Genomic DNA, 17,169 nt, shown 5'->3' on the forward strand with positions numbered 1-17,169 from the left:
CGGGGTAAACGATTTAAAAGTGATGCGGGGAGTGTGGGTTTCAGTCCGTATGGTGCAATGGACACCTACCCACTAAAACCCAACAGCCCCATCTGTTCGCTATGGACGGGAGGCGCGGTAACAGTTTCCCTTAATCCGTGTCTCCGTTATAAGCGTCTGCTATGCGCGTCCAACTTCTGAGTTGCGGTGCGAAGGTCACAGTGGAGTACGTGCGTAATCACGTCTTCGTCTTCCAAGCCTTTTTTTGCGTTGAGTCGGCCTCTGGGTCCCTCCCGAACCCTCACTGCATTGTCTCTAAGTGTTACGACGGCCTCACAGAATGTTTCATACTTCCTATGTCCACCTTCATTAATAAAAATTACATACACCTTTATAACGCATACTAATTTCTCATCGTCACAACGCAAACACAATTTAACAGAAAGAGACGAAAGAAAAAGTTAATACAGTGCAGTAGATTATTATTTTTGAAATATTATTGTTTATTTATTTAGTCACAAAACATTTGACGTAATGAATAGATTTCAATTATATCTTTTTAAAACTCGTAACGATCCATCATTTGTCACCGTAAATGCCTGATGGCAGCAGCAGACCTCAGCGATGATTGAAAGCTTCGCATAATCTATAAGCGATAATTTTGCCTGCTCTGTAGGTCATACAGTAGCTATGGCCTAAAAATAGCAGGCAATTTACGGAATTTAGTTATAAAGAGTACAAGCGTAATTGCATACGCACGGAGAGAAGAAATTCAAATGATGTATTCATATCTAAGTAAACTTTAGAAAAGATTTATACAATTAATAATTTGCAAATTATAATGAATTTAAAAAGTTTAGTCCCTGTGGCAGAGTACCTGTAACCCTGGCAGCATTTCCTTGCTGTATTGCGATACTTTTTCGTTGGACGAGGAGAGCGCTCTTTTATCATTATGTCTCGGAATAAATTTTCTTAAATTAACTGATTTATTTTAAGTCCTAAAAAAACATGTGTGTTTGAAAGATACGAGAAAATATGCCGTCCAAAATTTTACACACACTCAAGCAATCACTAAAAAAAGTTAACCTAAATAGAAACTTAAACCTCATCCTGTTTTCAGTATCTCTGGAAAGTCTGCACAGAGGTCACCTCAAGTCAGTATCGTGGGGCTTAGGATCACATCCAAGGGATACCCTACTTCTTATTGTGACTCACGAGAAGGTCAAACTGTACGTAGGATGTCAACCTTTACATTGGCACCCAATGTCCGGTAGAAACGATATTTTGAGTTTGCTGGCGAATAAAAAATTTAAATTGGTAAGTTTTCATAAAAATATCTGGGAAGAGAAAAAAAAACAAAAGACGAAACGTCGGGTATTGTTTCAGTAGGATATATATATTTTTATTCTCTCGTATGGTATTAATTATAACAGCGATCAAGTAAATTGGTTTTTGTAGAAATGTAGTTATCCTAATATAAAAAAAAATCAGTGGCACTACAACCTTTTTAGATCTCTGCTTCAGATTTCTGAATCTGTATCATGATCATATGTAAATCTAATACACCATCGACTTTTTGGGTCTAACGCAAGCGGGTTTCCTGGCGATGTTATACTTCACCGTTCGAGCAAATGTTAAATGCATAGAAAGAAGGTCCATTGATGCACTCCATTGATGCACGGTTGGGGATCGAACCTATGACCTCAAGAATGAGTGTGAATGTCCCACGCTGAAGTCACTAGGCTAACTAGATTTCTATTTACTGCCTGACCTTATTAAAGTATTTACTCTTATTGAATTCGGGCGTGAGACTTCCTTCAGTGTTCCCATAGTCCATATAGTTTATGATTTGAAAGATTCAAGATACGTAATATTTTCTTCTAGTACCACGAGGAAAATGCTCCTGTAGATATACATGGGAGTGAGAAAGCGGCTCTTTCCTCCCTTAACTGTGACCAAGTCAGTCCTCCTACTCTTGTAACAGTAGACTCAGATGTAGAAGAAGTCAAAGACTTTATTGCCAGAGAAGAGAGACTTAAAAGGGAAGAAATGCAAGGAGATGATTATAGAACGAATTATATAGATCCAAATATTTTGCCGACGGCTCAGCCCACAGTTCCACCAAGAGGAGACATACCTAATATGGATATTGAGTCATGTGATGGTAAGTTTTAGAATTTACTGTGCTTTTTCTGATTAAGTACATTGTTTTAGATATTTGATTTTATATGTAGTCTTAGATAAAAATTTAGTCTAACACTTATTCGAGTAAACTGTCGTGCAAGAGTCAGTTTACTGCCTGGACTGTACTAGAAATAAAAACAATAAAAATAAATAGATACACAGCTATCCCCCAAGGGGATTTAGGAAATGCATTTATCATCACAGCTAGAATAAAAAACATAACATTTTAATAAATCGATGTTGTTAAAATTATAGGCACTTGAAGCGCCTGCGCTGCTGAATATTTAGAATCAAATCAGATATAGAATAGAATATAAACCTAGAATTATAAGCCTTCGAGGCCTTCATTGACAAATTTATTAAAAGAAACATGATTACAAGAAGTTACGTACAAATTCTAGCTTTGACACAATTTCCAGATGAAGTGATCCGTCAACTGAAGTTATTAAGGGAGACGATTGAGTTACTGCGACGAGAACTAGGAGACCAGAAGGTGACGATGGACAATCTCCGAAACCAAATAAGGATTTGCTGCAGTCGGTCCTCGCCTCCTACCCAGAGATGTTCTGGCTCTTCATGTTACCCTGGTTATATTAATTACTAAAAATTATTACATCCCTCTTTGATATTCTAGCAAATTTCAACATTAAGATCACAAATAGTCATATCATTTTTGTGGTGTAACTTAAGTTATAAGCTATTTAAATTGGAAATCTAAATTAACAGCTAGAGCTTAGAATTTAACGTGTCCAAAACTTTTTGCGCTGTATAAATTTAATAATTTATTCGAAATATTTTTAGTCCTACCAAATAGCATGGTTGTATCTAGCGGTGAATTTTAAGGTAAATCAAGCAACTTGTGGGTTTTGAATTAAATGAATTTCGCAATAATCACGTTTTATTTGTTGCCCTTCCTAAGGACCGAGACAGAGTTTCGTCGCCCACGTAAGTTTTCAGTTGCTTGATTGGCCTTGGCACCACCTTAAATGGTTTCGATAATTATTCAACTTTTGCGGGGCAACGAGACTCTGTTTGAAGGCGAAGTGTTTCCAAGCAAAAGTCTTATTATTTTTTTATTATCACTCACTCGTAGGCTAATACAGTAGGAGGGGTTCGTTAAAGCTTGCTTTTAAATGAACTTATTGTAGTTTTGGTAACTAGACAAAAACCACTTTTTACTTTATATTGTTGGGTTAACGCGTATACTACATTTATAAATACAACTTCATTTGTATATTTTTTTACAATATCTTCAGTCTTATCGAGAGACTCTTGATGTTAACTAAGTTTTTGAAAATTACTTAATCCTTGAGGTTTCAAGATAAACGTGTGTGGGACTGCTTATATATCATCTCCGTAAGTAGTAAATAGAGTTTAGAAATGTATGTCTAAATGGATTATGTGTGTATATTTAGAAATGTGGCTTTAAGGTAAATTTATTTTATTTACTTAATTTTCTTTAAGGAACAAATTCGAAATATTACCTAAACTACATTCTATATGGTTGACATATAAATAAATTTAAAAATCCTTACTTTTCTAGTAAACTCGAAAATATATTATACAAACAAAGATTTATAATTATCCAACCACAGTTAATACAGGAAATAATAATAATATAGTTACATACTGTAAAATAGTTCTATAGTTGGTAATGATACATTAATGCAAATGAAATACGCTATGAATTTAAATATTAGTATAATTATTAAAAACAACAAAAAATGTGTTGTCATGATTTCTGTGTATGGTCAGAACATAAGCTCCGACGCAGATTTTTGGAAATCCCAAAAATGTGGCAATATATGGAAAAAATATTGCATCATAAATAATAATTACATATAAACGGAATAAATGAAATATTGTGAAAATATTTATATTGCAATTAAAAATAGGTGTTCAATGTCGGAATACTGCAAACGGAGTCGAATGTGGTTCGTGTCCCTCAGGCATGGAAGGAGATGGCAGGAGATGTAGGCCGCTAACCTGTGATAGACGACCATGCTCACAAAGTAAGTCATCCTATTCATGTAAATGTTAACCTACGTTTTGTTCTCAAATATACTAGATTTTTTTGTGTAATTAAAATACATCAGATGAAAGAAAAAAAAATATTATAATGCCGTGTGTACAAATTTCACGGACAAATTTGGGTCCTACGGACGAATGACGTACACATGTCTAGGTCTGTTTCATGATATTTCATAAGTAGGTAGATAGTCAGAATAGTTCTATTGTGACGATCGTCTCTTTGTAGGTATGTTCTTTACTTTTATCATTGCTTACTACAGTACAAATTCCTTATTAATTAAACAGTTACAAGTTAAAAAAAACATTAAATGCGTAATATAAATAGATAACATTAGAAAACGTTAGCTGGGGTTAGATTAACCACACTACTTATTTTAACTCAATGATATTCGTTTAGCGGAGTTCTGCGTCGATTCGGAAAAAGGCTTCCGTTGTGAGCGGTGTCCAGGAAGACAAACAAGTGATGGACAGACCTGCCGGACCCCTTGTAGTTCCAACCCTTGCTTCGGAGGGCGTAAGTCATTTTAATAACTTTAAATCTAAACAATGTTATTTGTCTTAAAAGGAACACAACAGGATTTACGTTTGCTTTTACGAGTTTCCTAGTTTTATCTAAGTTTATATATATTTGGATAAAGGCTAGGTTATGTAGCGACAACTATAATCTTCGGCTGTACCTGTACCGTACGATGAAGTCATATTCTGAATCGCGTTAACATCTCGACCTATGCGAGCCTTCGGGCCAGTCAGTGGTTGGTTAACAATCTTCTCTTTAGGTCCGGGGAAGAGTTGCACCAACCTTTCTCTACAGTTACTAAAAGAAATTTAGCATTATGAAATAATTAAAAAAAAATATTGTTTTAATCTCTTCATGTAAAACTGCAAATATTATTATTTATAATATTAGTACCAGTACATATTGTCTTATATTGCTGATACGATAAAAAATCAATTATTTTACAAACTAGTCTCTATTTATTGTTATATACCATCGCAGCGTAAACCTGACTGTAAATTTGACAGGAATAATGAATACTTTAGCGTAATTAAGTACTAACTTTTTACACTAGACTTTTAAGCTTCATGACTTTAGGGAAAGATTTGGAGTCGAGAGAGTTGGAGAGATAGCGTTAGGAAAATTGCCAAAATCATGTCAGTTTTTTATGGACGCTCAATGATAGAGGGCTCGAGAGTGCATTGCCGGCCTTTTAACAAGTGATACACTCTTTGCTTGAAGGACCCTAAGTCGGAAATAGTTCGATGTCCTAGAGTCAGTACTAAGCTTAAAGACGGGGAATAAAGCCTTTTTATGCCTAAAATATTAATAACACATTTATATAGGTGTCCAGTGCCAAGATATACCTGATGGAGGATACCGATGTGGATCCTGTCCTGCAGGATTCACAGGAAATGGGGAACAGTGTGTCATGATCACTTGTAGACAGATATCGTGTTTCCAAGGTATATAATTATAATTTAACCTTTTCTTAAACATTACTCGTTTAATTAATTCGTTAACATCAGTAGGTACCGAATATTCTAAGTTGATTATGATTTTATTAAATAATTGTTAACTTCGCTACTAGATGTCGTTACTAAATGATATATTCAAAATTAAATAATAAGAAACTTAATAAAAGGTTTGGGTAAGAAATCACTAGGAAATAACGAAAAAAGTAAGTAACTTTTTAAAACTTATTATGTAAACGTCGAGTCCATAGAATCCCCTTAACAATGAATTTGTTCCCCAATGCGTCGTGGATCCCATGTTTGGAAACACTGTGGTACTTTAAAGATATACAGTCTTATTATTAAAGGCGGACTACTGATACCATCTTTGTTACCATGGTTACGATGTTTTAAATGAATACATTAATAATTGTATTAGTAGTAGTTTAATATAAGCATCCAATGCTATAAACAATTACATTTTTTGGCAGGTGTGGAATGCCAAGAGACAGCGTCTGGTCCCAGATGTGGTTCCTGTCCTGGTGGTTATATGGGTGATGGTCAAAGGTGCCAACACGTCTGTGACTCAAGGAACCCTTGTGGGGAACGACGATGTATACCAACGCCTTCTACGCCATTTTATGAATGTGAAGGGTGCCCAAAGGGGTATGAATGGAATGGTGAGTATCTAATGTAGATCGATGTCTTAGGAGGAGGGGATTCATTAAGTGAAGAAGTACCGAACTTAATTTTCTATTACTTCCTAAGTAGTATTATGTTTAGTTCAACAGGCATTTAGGTAAACATAGTAAGAATGAGTTTTAGTAGTCTCCCTTGTAGAATACTAAACTAAATAAATTAGTTGTTAAAATTAAAATTAATAAATTTTGTACATACAACAAAGCAGATTACTTTGTACTTCCAAGAGTTATCCATATCTCAATCCAAGATACATCCAAAACATGGGTATTGAATATTACTGAGTACGGGAGCATTTCCTTAAATAGTGGAATGAATTTGACGTGGCCAAACAAAAGGAATACACATCTTAGTAAAAAAAGTCAGTGGCGCTACAATCTTTTTTAGGTCTGGTCTTCAGATTTATGTATCTGTTTCATGAACATTTGTCAATCTAATAGGCAAGAAAGTGATTACGTGTGCCTCAACTTTTTGGGTCTAAGGCAAGCCGGTTTACTCACGATGTTTTCCTTTACCATTCGAATGTTAAATGCGCAATAGAAAGAAAGTCTATCGAACCTACGACTTCAGAGAGTCGCAAGCTCAAGCCAACTGCTCCGATACACATTTCATTAGATTTGATAAATTTGACGACAACTCGAAGCGTTTTGCCAATTCATAATATTTGAAAAGCGTTTCAATTGTATGTAATAAATGTATGTGGCCAAACGATTTCTACCTATAGGGGACAGGTGCCAACATATATGTGATACTAGGCGACCTTGTGGTGAAAGGCGCTGTATTCCCACATCTTCTAACGCTTTCTATGAATGCGAGGGTTGTCCTCAGGGATATGAATGGAATGGTAATTATTTGTTTAACTATATTTTATTTATCATTTTAACAAAAGAAATATATAGACATCAATGTTTTTATATTATATACCTGTATCTACAGTTTATTTTACAATCTTTTCTAAAATACTTGACAATTATGGTAACGTTGCGTTTATGTAATTAGTTACAATATACCAAAACACGGCTCCACCTTAAAACAGCTCCAATTTTTTTCTACATATTTTGATCACTCGGCAATGGTGTACCACGCAATATTGTGGTGGCACTTGCTCTTTAACCACATAGAAATGAATTTAAACATCATGATTTGTGAAATGAATTAAAGAAGGTAATTTTTTTTACTTTAACCTAACCTAATCTAACCTGATCATCAACGCCGCTATTCTAAAAACAAAGCTAACTTAACGTTACCTAATTGATTGGGAAATGAGACAATATCATTTACATCGTGCATGTAATATTATCAGATTTTTACGGGGTCCAAAGTCATTCCCCAATATTACATGACGTACTATTAGTCGTAAAAAACGATAGAAAAGAATTTGGAGCTGTTTAAAGGTATAAATGTACCCAATATAATTTAGATTTTCCTTTCAATACGATACTATATTTTTTCAAATGGATACTACAATATTTAACATAGATTCGCTTTTGAATAGCAATGTATAACAAAAACTCCATTGTTCTTAAGTAACTAAATATTCAAGTAATAAGGTAAAATATTTTTCTTTTAATTAGGCGACAGTCAAAGATGTCAAAGCATTTGCGACTTCAGGCGTCCGTGCGGAGAAAGGAGATGTACTCCTAAGACGTCGAATCCTTTCTACGAGTGTGAGGGATGTCCGCTGGGATATGAGTGGAATGGTAAGTGGAACAGCGATTTCCAGCAAATCATAATTCCAGTGTAAAACATTTCAGAGACGTTGTGTATTTTTTGTGAATTGGTTATTGTAGTAACAATGAATTTAATAAAGTTATTTTTCAGTTTTTATAACTACAAATAAACAATCTAATCTTGTAGATAAAGGTTGTGTAGCGCGGGCAAGTTATTTTTTAAGTATATATAAGTCACCGTAAAATTGTAAAAACTGTTAGGTTGTAATATATCTCGTGAGATTGTGAACTGTCGAAAGATTGTGAACCTCAACGTAATCATTACAATTTAACGTATTATTCGTCGGTAGATTGTAATCTATCGAAGTGAAACCGTTAAATTACAATCATAAAATTGTCAAATTGTCAAATGTCTGAAGGCTGTCCCTGAATGGTCGGCTTTATAGTAGCCCGTTCTGTGTCCAGACTTAAGAGGAGATATCTGAGGCCCAGACTTAAGAGATTGTAGCGCCACTGGTTTATTAAAAAAAACTATGTATTGATATTATTACTGTGTATTTTCGGTCAGTATTTATTTGAAGTCGTTACGTATCAGGACGTTCGATATATCGGCAAAATGAGACGACAGCAACAATATGTTGTTTAAACATCTAAATCTCGATTTTTGGGTATACACAGGGTAACATATTGTAAATGAATTTGGGCGTCGGTGAGAAAATTTAGATTTGATGTGTTTCGATATAAGCTAAGCCCTAAACTGTCGTTCAAATTTCTTAATATAGACAAAAGAATATTGTTTATTCTTTACTTTGACTGTAGATTTCGTTGAGGTTGACAAGTTATTACCGATTTGAAATGAAAAAACTGGTCTAAATAACGAAAATACTAGTGAAATGTCAATCGGCAGATTTTTTTTATTCAAAAGGAATCCCCAGTTTCCATACTTGCATATGGTATTTTTGGAATCGGTGGAACAAATACCACGCGCTAGAAACTTATCTCATATAAATTATTAATAAAACAGTGGCGCTACAATTTTTTTAGGTATAGGCCATAGATTTCTGTATCTGTATCATGATCATTAATCAATATAATAGCCAACTAGGTGATCAGCCTCCTGAGCCTGAGACACGCCGTGGACTTTTTGGGTCTAAGACATGTCGGTTTCCTCACGATATTTTCGTCCGAAAGTCCATTTATCTCTTATTAATATGACTAAATTAATATGAATATGAATACCTTTAATATGAATCAGGTATGTACTAAACTAAGTGACCAGCAGAAGAGTGAAACCAAAAATAATAATAGATGCTGATCAACATGCCCTATAACTCAAATGAAGATGGGCAGGTCACGTAGCCCGTTGTACAGGACAAAGCAATAACAGTAGATCAACAGAGACGGTAGAGCGATGAGCAATGATTGAAAAGCTAGCAAAAATGCCGTCGTCGGCAAAAATAAAATAGGATGGAAAAAGTTGGATGAAGCCTTCTCCCGGACAGCCGCATCTTAGAATAATAAAATTGTATAAATGTATTTTTGTATATGATATGTAACTAAGATGTGTATTAAGGATTATGTTCCAACTCAGTGGCCAGTCCAAATTTATGTAGTTTTAAGATATGGAAATCCACAAACGGGATGTACACTACTAAAATCCCCTAGGATGTCGACAGTTTTGTGAACACTACGGTAAAAACAGAAAAAAAGGCTCACAGGTTTTTAGAAACACATACATACGCCATACTTTTAACAACGTGTTGAAGATGTTTGTTTATTAAATTTTTATAAAAATACAATTAAATATTATTAATAATAATGTCATCTTGCAGGTTATGCTTGCATAGACATGGATGAGTGTGATCTCATTCGACCATGTGACGAGATGGTCTCATGCAGCAATGTCGACGGCGGCTTCATTTGTGGATCCTGTCCTCCAGGGTTCGAAGGTAGTTCTGGATGGAGAGGATCTGGAGATGATAGGAGGAGGGAGCATTGTGTGGATATTGATGAGTGTGCTGATGGAAGGGAGCCGTGTCCGAAAGGGCGCCTTTGTGTTAATACTCTGGTAAGTATGGCTACCAAAAAAACTCAAGGAGGAGATATTTTATTATTTATTTCGTACATAAATAATACTAAATATATAAACAAAAAATTTAAATAAAAACAAATATTTAAATAAAGCCAAAGTTGGAAAACATGATACATACACAAACGTTTAAACATTTACATATCTTAGAAAGAAAAAAAATGAATAAAAAACATTAAATTATGTGATAATGTAAGTATATATAAGATAAGATAAGTGTAACTGAGGGTAATCCTACGTGAGGGAGGTGTGTATGTGGGGTGCTTATGATGCAGGTTATTTAGCGCTATGGAAATTCTTAATACTCCTTTTCAGCATATTATCATAGGGAAACTAGATAACATATATGATAATAATTTTATTTTTGAATGATTGAATGATTGCTGTTAAGTCGCAAATGTATGGCCGGTATTTTAAATATTGTATGAGTTGCGAAATAATTGCCTATAACGAGGATACATAGTTACAGATTCCAACTATGACAAAATACTAGCACCAAAATTTTCATTTAACTAAAGTTCTTTGAGTTTACCATAGTTGCTGTGATATTGTATTTATTTAACACCAAAATAAGCTACGGTTTATACTCCAATGCGGCAAAAAGGTTGGATTTATATCACATACAAAACAATACATACACAGCAAAAAACATCACAACATTAAACTAAATTAAAATATTTACAAAAAGACTAACTATGAACTGACATGAAGCAGACCTTTGACAGTTCTGTCCTGACCTTTGTTGTTAATTTATACAGTTCATCAATTATTTCCATACATCATGTGTGCCATTTTCGAGAGGATAGCTTTCGCTTAGGGTACGAATTTTAACGGCGGTCGATGTCACCTCCTAACGTAACTATCAGGCACCCTGAGGCCTAGGCACTGGAGCACTGCCGGATTATGGAACACTATTGTTTACTTAAAACATGGGTGTCTAACATCCATTCATTATTTATATAATCAAGATTAGTACTGAGTGGCGGAGAGTTCCTTGCTACTTGCTGATTTTCGCCTCAATTTCGAACTGGTGTAAATGTGAATTAGAATCAATTTAACACATTTCCTTTGACGTTTATAAGTGTACTTGTTTATCTATATGAATAGCTATTAAACATCGTTTGAGTATACAACCAATAATATAACTATGTAAACTGAAAGACAATACCGTATTGAGAGGTTTTACTTGAAACAGAAAAATCCTTTTTATTTAGGCTTCAACAGTACCTAAATTAAAGTTTGTAATAAATATAAGATTAATTCAATTTATACCTACAAATTAAAATTCAATTTTGTTCAGGGTTCATTTACGTGTGTGCCATGCGGCGGTCACTTCTACGTGAACACCTCGCGACCGTGCATCGACGTTGGAGATTTGGTACAACGCTGTGACCCGGCTAGGTGTCGTCGGTTCAACGCAGTCTGTGGATATGGGCAGACCTGTGTTTGTGCGGTGAGTACTTAGTTAACAGTAGTTGTATTGGTACTGTGGGTAAATTTTCCCGATTTGTATAATTTGATGGTTCTTCATAATTCCTACTTATAATCAATTACAAGTAGGAATTATGAAGAACCATCAAATACATTAGCAATTGTTAATATCAGTTATCAGTTTATTGCAGTATTGTGTTGGTTCTGTTTGCTCTGTATTTGTTTATTTTAAGATTTCATATTCGAGATCTTTTCTTTTACTTAGATTTTATAGTACACGAGTGTAAGTGCAGCCACAGGTGACCTGATATTACTGACATTAGTCCGCTCTGCATGACATTTGCCGTCGATGATTTTGATGGCGGTTCTCTTTCGAGGTTTTCCTCCTCTGAATGAGCAAGTTTTCATTGCGGGCATAGATATAGTGCACAGTCGTGATTTAAACACTAAGCCTTCGGTGGAAGTCACGCCTAGCCAATAGGCCAACACTGTTCATAAAATATATACATATGTTTCAGACTGGCTGGGCCGGCAACGGAACAGTATGTGGCCCCGATCGTGATATAGACGGATATCCGGATCACCAGTTGCCCTGCAATGAAATACACTGCAAGGCTGACAATTGCCCGGATGTTTCCAACTCCGGACAAGAAGATGCGGATAAAGATGGGCTTGGAGACTCGTGTGACCCGGATGCTGATGGTGATGGAATACCTAACATTCCGGTGAGTGTAGTAAACATGTTATGTATAAACTATTACGCAAAAGTAAAATACTACGATTTTTTTCAGATTAATTTTTATCTAATATTTAATAATACTAACTGTAAATATATGTCTGGACTAAACAGGAGAAAGAAAAACATATGGCTCATATCTGCATACATTCTTGTAAAAACGTTAAATTAAATTGATCACTTTATGTTGCCAAAAATCTACTTCTTTATTTGCTTTTTATATCGTCTAAATCTGGATTTAACTAATTACTATAAAATATTGAAATAATCATTTCATAGGATAACTGTCCTTTAACACCCAATCCGGATCAACAAGACCGTGATGACGATCGCAGCGACAAGAGAGGAGATGCGTGTGATAACTGTCCACGAAGATTTAACCCGGGACAGGAAGATGCAGACAGGGATGGGTTGGGAGATGTGTGTGACCCTGATATGGACAATGATGGTAAATCTATAAATTTGTAATACGTAAATTAACGCCTTTAGACTCAATTTGTTTTACAAGGTGAACCCGGCATTAGACACGGTAAAATCCGACACTTAATACTGACGTCCCAATAAGAATGATGACTAAGAAGAATGACACAGGCCCTGTGGACTTCGATTTTTCGAAAATTGCATTGTAAGTCCATAAATGGGTATCCAATTTTGTATCTGTGTCACAAAACCCCGAAAATACCATCGGCACACTTAATTTTTTTTGAATCTCAGTTTTGCAAACAGATTGTAATCATAGATATATCTTAAAAATAGTAACTATAATAATATTAATTTATTATTATTAATTTACTAGGAAAAAAATTAAGGGCCACTTACTGTCTACCTTCTGAAAATATAAAGTAAACTAATATTATAACTTTACGTTTTATTCAGGAATTTTGAATGAAAATGACAACTGCCCCAGAGTGTACAACCCACAGCAAGAAGACATGGATGGTGACTATATCGGAGATCTTTGCGACAATTGTCCAAGAGTGAGGAATCCTCAACAAGACGATGTTGATAAAGACAATGTCGGAGACGCGTGTGATAGCGATGTTGATAGAGATCAGTAAGTCTAAAGTGATTTCAGCTAAACTTTTGTCAAAGGCTAAGTTAACATGTAATTTCTCTTGAACTATATGATAACAATAATATAGCCAGTTTATTTACAATCTTTATAAATGTTGAATATACAGATAATTTTTGTTGTATTCATTTGTTACATACATTTTTTCTTTGTTACTCTCTATCCTAACTTCCTTCCGTACCAATGATCGGAACGGAACCCTTAACGGTTAAAGGCTTCCTCCAGATTTTTCCAAATATCTCTGTCCATAGCTTTCCTTCTCCATTCGCTTCCTGCAAACGCTTGTATATCTTCTATCCACCTTGTTTAGGGTGCTCTTATTAATTTAAATAAATTATAACAAAAGGATGAAAAACAAAGTTCGTTTTGCGCAAAACCAGTTTCTCTTATTATGCTTTTCTCGATTCAAACTTGAAAAGTTCATTTTATTTAGCTTGAAATTGAATTGTTTGTTAATAAATTGTTTCTCAAAATATGAATATATATTTTATTAGTTATTATTTTTGTGTTTAGGGATGGTATCCAAGATGGCCTGGACAATTGTCCAAACCTGGCCAACAGTGATCAACAGGATGTCGACAATGATGGCAAGGGTGACGCATGTGACGATGATATTGATGGAGATGGAATTCCTAACCTGGAAGACAATTGTCCTTTAGTGCACAATCCGGACCAACTCGATAGTAACGGTTAGTTTGATAAAACTATTGACTGTATCCCGCCTAAAAACACGTCAAACATTTAGAGTTTAAGAAATGCTAGAGTATCGTACGAACAAGTATTAAAAAAACATTTCATCAAAAATGTGTCCAACTCAGCTTTAAGTTGCGGTCACCAGCAACACCGGCAGTATCTTGGAGTGACAGCTATACGCACTAAACAAAACAAAAATTTTAACAATTAAGATAAAAATAAAATTATTCATGTTAATACAACTATGATAATTATGAGACTTCTTCGGAGTCGTATTCGTCATTGCTGAAGGTAGTTTCGCTATATTGCTGCCCTGCGTGTGATGCCTCTCCATTTGAGACAAATTATGAGACAATGCAACTAAATTCCTAACACAACTGACATTTCAAAAGATAACTAATATTTTATTTCGAAAGAGATAATGCCTTGGATGTTAGGTATTGCAGGTGTCTAACAGCAGTCAAATAAAAAATATGTATTGTCAGAACGCCCCAATTTATAGTTGACTAGACTTACGCTGTACTATGGTTGAAATTATAATAAAGTGAATGTGTTTTCTTTAGCGAAACATTCAAGATAGAACAAAAAGTACCTACTTTAAATTTATTGCCAGAATTGTACACTTTATTTAAGTTTAAATAGAAGGAATCTTCAAATAATTATTGATATCATTATTTGTTGTTTTCAATATGAGACGTAATTTTCAGGAGATGGAATTGGAAATGCCTGCGACAATGATAACGATGGTGACAAAGTTACAAATGACTTAGATAATTGCCCAAACAATTCCAAAATATTCCGCACTGATTTTCGGTAAGTTATCTTAAATACACTATCATTGCAAAGTTTACTTGCGTTAAAACATGAAGAAGATGCAAAAATTAATTGTCCACATACAGGAATTGAAACTAAAGTGACAAATTTTTAGGAACTACATGACGGTCCGCTTGGACCCTGAGGGCACGTCACAGCAGGACCCTAACTGGGAGATAGCTAATGAAGGCGCTGAAATTATTCAGACACTCAATTCGGACCCTGGTTTAGCTGTTGGCTTCGAGAACTTCGGCGGTGTTGATTTCGAAGGGACGTTATTCGTTGATTCACAGATTGATGACGATTACGTTGGATTTATATTTGGGTAAGTCTTCGCATAAGAGTCTTGGCGTAGAGGCTTCAGCAGACGACTCTTATCCATGACGTCGAAGATTCGATCCCCGGCTGTGCACCAACGAACTTTCTTTCTATATGCGCATTTAACTTTCGATCGAACGGTGAAGGAAAACATTGTGAGGAAAAACCGGCTGCCCAAAATCTTGACGACGTGAGTCAGATACAGGCTGATCGCCTACGTTCTACTACCATTAGATTGTCAAAATCGCTGGGTTCAAACCCCTGTACCAATGAAAATGTAATACTGGTAATGTGTACCAATGAAATATTTGTCTATAGTCACATTTAACACTCGCTCGCACGGTGAAGAAAGTGGCATTGACTTAAAAAGTCGACGGTGTGTCAGAAGGCTGATCACTACATGCATATTGAGAAATCAAGTAATGACGAAAAAGATACAAGATTTTGAGGCCCAGACATAAATAGATATACTAAATATTAGTTTTATAATAAATTGTCGATACAACATAATACTCCACCACCTAAAGGAAACTTAGATAAAAAATAATTGTTCAAAATAATACATTTATATGTAAACAAACAAAAGAAAATTAGTTATTTTTCAGCTTCCGATTTGATCTACTATCTAATATCTGCTATTAATGAATCTAGATATCAAAACAACAAACGCTTCTACGTTGTAATGTGGAAGAAGTACACGCAGACCTATTGGCAGACGACGCCCTTCCGAGCGGTCGCCGAACCGGGAATACAATTGAAGCTCGTCAATTCAAAGACGGGACCCGGAAAAACTTTGAGGAATGCTCTCTGGAATACGGAATCTACTTCGGATCAAGTGAGATGTTTTACTAACTTCAGAATCTTACAAACGGTGTTTATATATTTAATCGCGTCTCCGACAATTTTTGAGTTCAAATTCCTTCGATTCAAAGCTCGAACGAACAAGAAAAACATCATGAGACTCGATTGCATTAGACAGAAAAAGCCGACGACGTGTGTCATGCACGGGACGCTGCTCACCTAATTGCTTATAAGACAAATGATCATGAAACAGATTCAGATATCTGAAGCTTAGATCTAAAAAGGTTGTACCGCCACTGATCCTTTTTATAAGAAAATTCGAAAAATTTATAAAAAAATTCTTTTTGTATAAGAAAATTCGTTAAATTATACAAGCTTCCATATTTGATGTTTTTTGCTCTAGGATCCTTCAAACTAACGAAATATTCATACGATGTTCATTATACATTTAAGTGTTTTGTGTGTTTTTATATTTACGCTTTAGGATTAGAACTACCATACAAAATGCTATCGATATTTCAAACAAAATATCAGAGTTTAAACTAATATAACTGTAACTAAAATGTATCAGTATCTTCAAAAATGATGGTCACGATACTGCTTTTTTGCTTGATTATTAATCAGCATCCTTAATCATAAATATCATGAGGATATTTTCAGAGTAGTTGACGCCCGGACTCGGCGGGATACGCCAATCCTTCAAACCAAATAAAGTCCATTTTTAGGAAAGGGAAATTTGTCACTCCCCTGCTGCCTATATCCTCAGCTACAGATCTGCCAAATCGGGTACCTGTTAGGCTACGTTGGGGTCTTAAAATAAATTAAAAGGGGGGTAGTGGAACCTTATCCGCCGACCATAACTGAAGATATTTCCAGGTAACTCTCCTCTGGAAAGACCCGCGCAATGTCGGTTGGCGTGAAAAGACAGCGTACAGATGGCGATTGCTTCACAGACCGAAAATAGGTCTCATACGTCTAAAAATATACGAAAATAATCGTCTCGTTGCTGATTCTGGAAATGTTTACGACTTTACTCTCAAAGGAGGAAGATTGGGGGTGTTCTGTTTCTCGCAGGAGATGATCATCTGGTCCAATCTGGTTTATAGGTGCAATGGTAAGATTGATGTTTTTTTTTTATATTAGCAGTTTCACCTTTCCCTTTTGTTTTTTTGAATGATTCTCAATAACTATCCAGCTCACCAGA

At 35.2% G+C, this 17,169-nt stretch overlaps 1 protein-coding gene across 2 annotated transcripts in view; it reads left to right on the top strand.

Annotated features, from left to right (window-relative positions):
• The window catches only part of LOC123712796 (cartilage oligomeric matrix protein), a 28,364-nt gene that overhangs the window by 10,285 nt on the left and 910 nt on the right, over positions 1-17,169 (top strand). For both annotated transcript variants that reach the window (XM_045666065.1, XM_045666064.1), the window contains exons 4-22: positions 1,100-1,296; positions 1,864-2,143; positions 2,583-2,750; positions 4,059-4,175; positions 4,592-4,708; positions 5,536-5,655; positions 6,135-6,323; positions 7,067-7,186; positions 7,917-8,042; positions 9,845-10,080; positions 11,402-11,554; positions 12,051-12,257; positions 12,548-12,716; positions 13,145-13,322; positions 13,854-14,029; positions 14,741-14,846; positions 14,962-15,171; positions 15,816-15,999; positions 16,842-17,079. In XM_045666065.1, coding sequence (XP_045522021.1) covers positions 1,100-1,296; positions 1,864-2,143; positions 2,583-2,750; positions 4,059-4,175; positions 4,592-4,708; positions 5,536-5,655; positions 6,135-6,323; positions 7,067-7,186; positions 7,917-8,042; positions 9,845-10,080; positions 11,402-11,554; positions 12,051-12,257; positions 12,548-12,716; positions 13,145-13,322; positions 13,854-14,029; positions 14,741-14,846; positions 14,962-15,171; positions 15,816-15,999; positions 16,842-17,079 — 3,291 coding nt within the window. The remainder of the gene's footprint in view (positions 1-1,099; positions 1,297-1,863; positions 2,144-2,582; positions 2,751-4,058; positions 4,176-4,591; positions 4,709-5,535; positions 5,656-6,134; positions 6,324-7,066; positions 7,187-7,916; positions 8,043-9,844; positions 10,081-11,401; positions 11,555-12,050; positions 12,258-12,547; positions 12,717-13,144; positions 13,323-13,853; positions 14,030-14,740; positions 14,847-14,961; positions 15,172-15,815; positions 16,000-16,841; positions 17,080-17,169) is intronic.

Source organism: Pieris brassicae, chromosome 8, assembly GCF_905147105.1.
Source record: "Pieris brassicae chromosome 8, ilPieBrab1.1, whole genome shotgun sequence".
Taxonomy (NCBI): Eukaryota; Metazoa; Arthropoda; class Insecta; order Lepidoptera; family Pieridae; genus Pieris; species Pieris brassicae.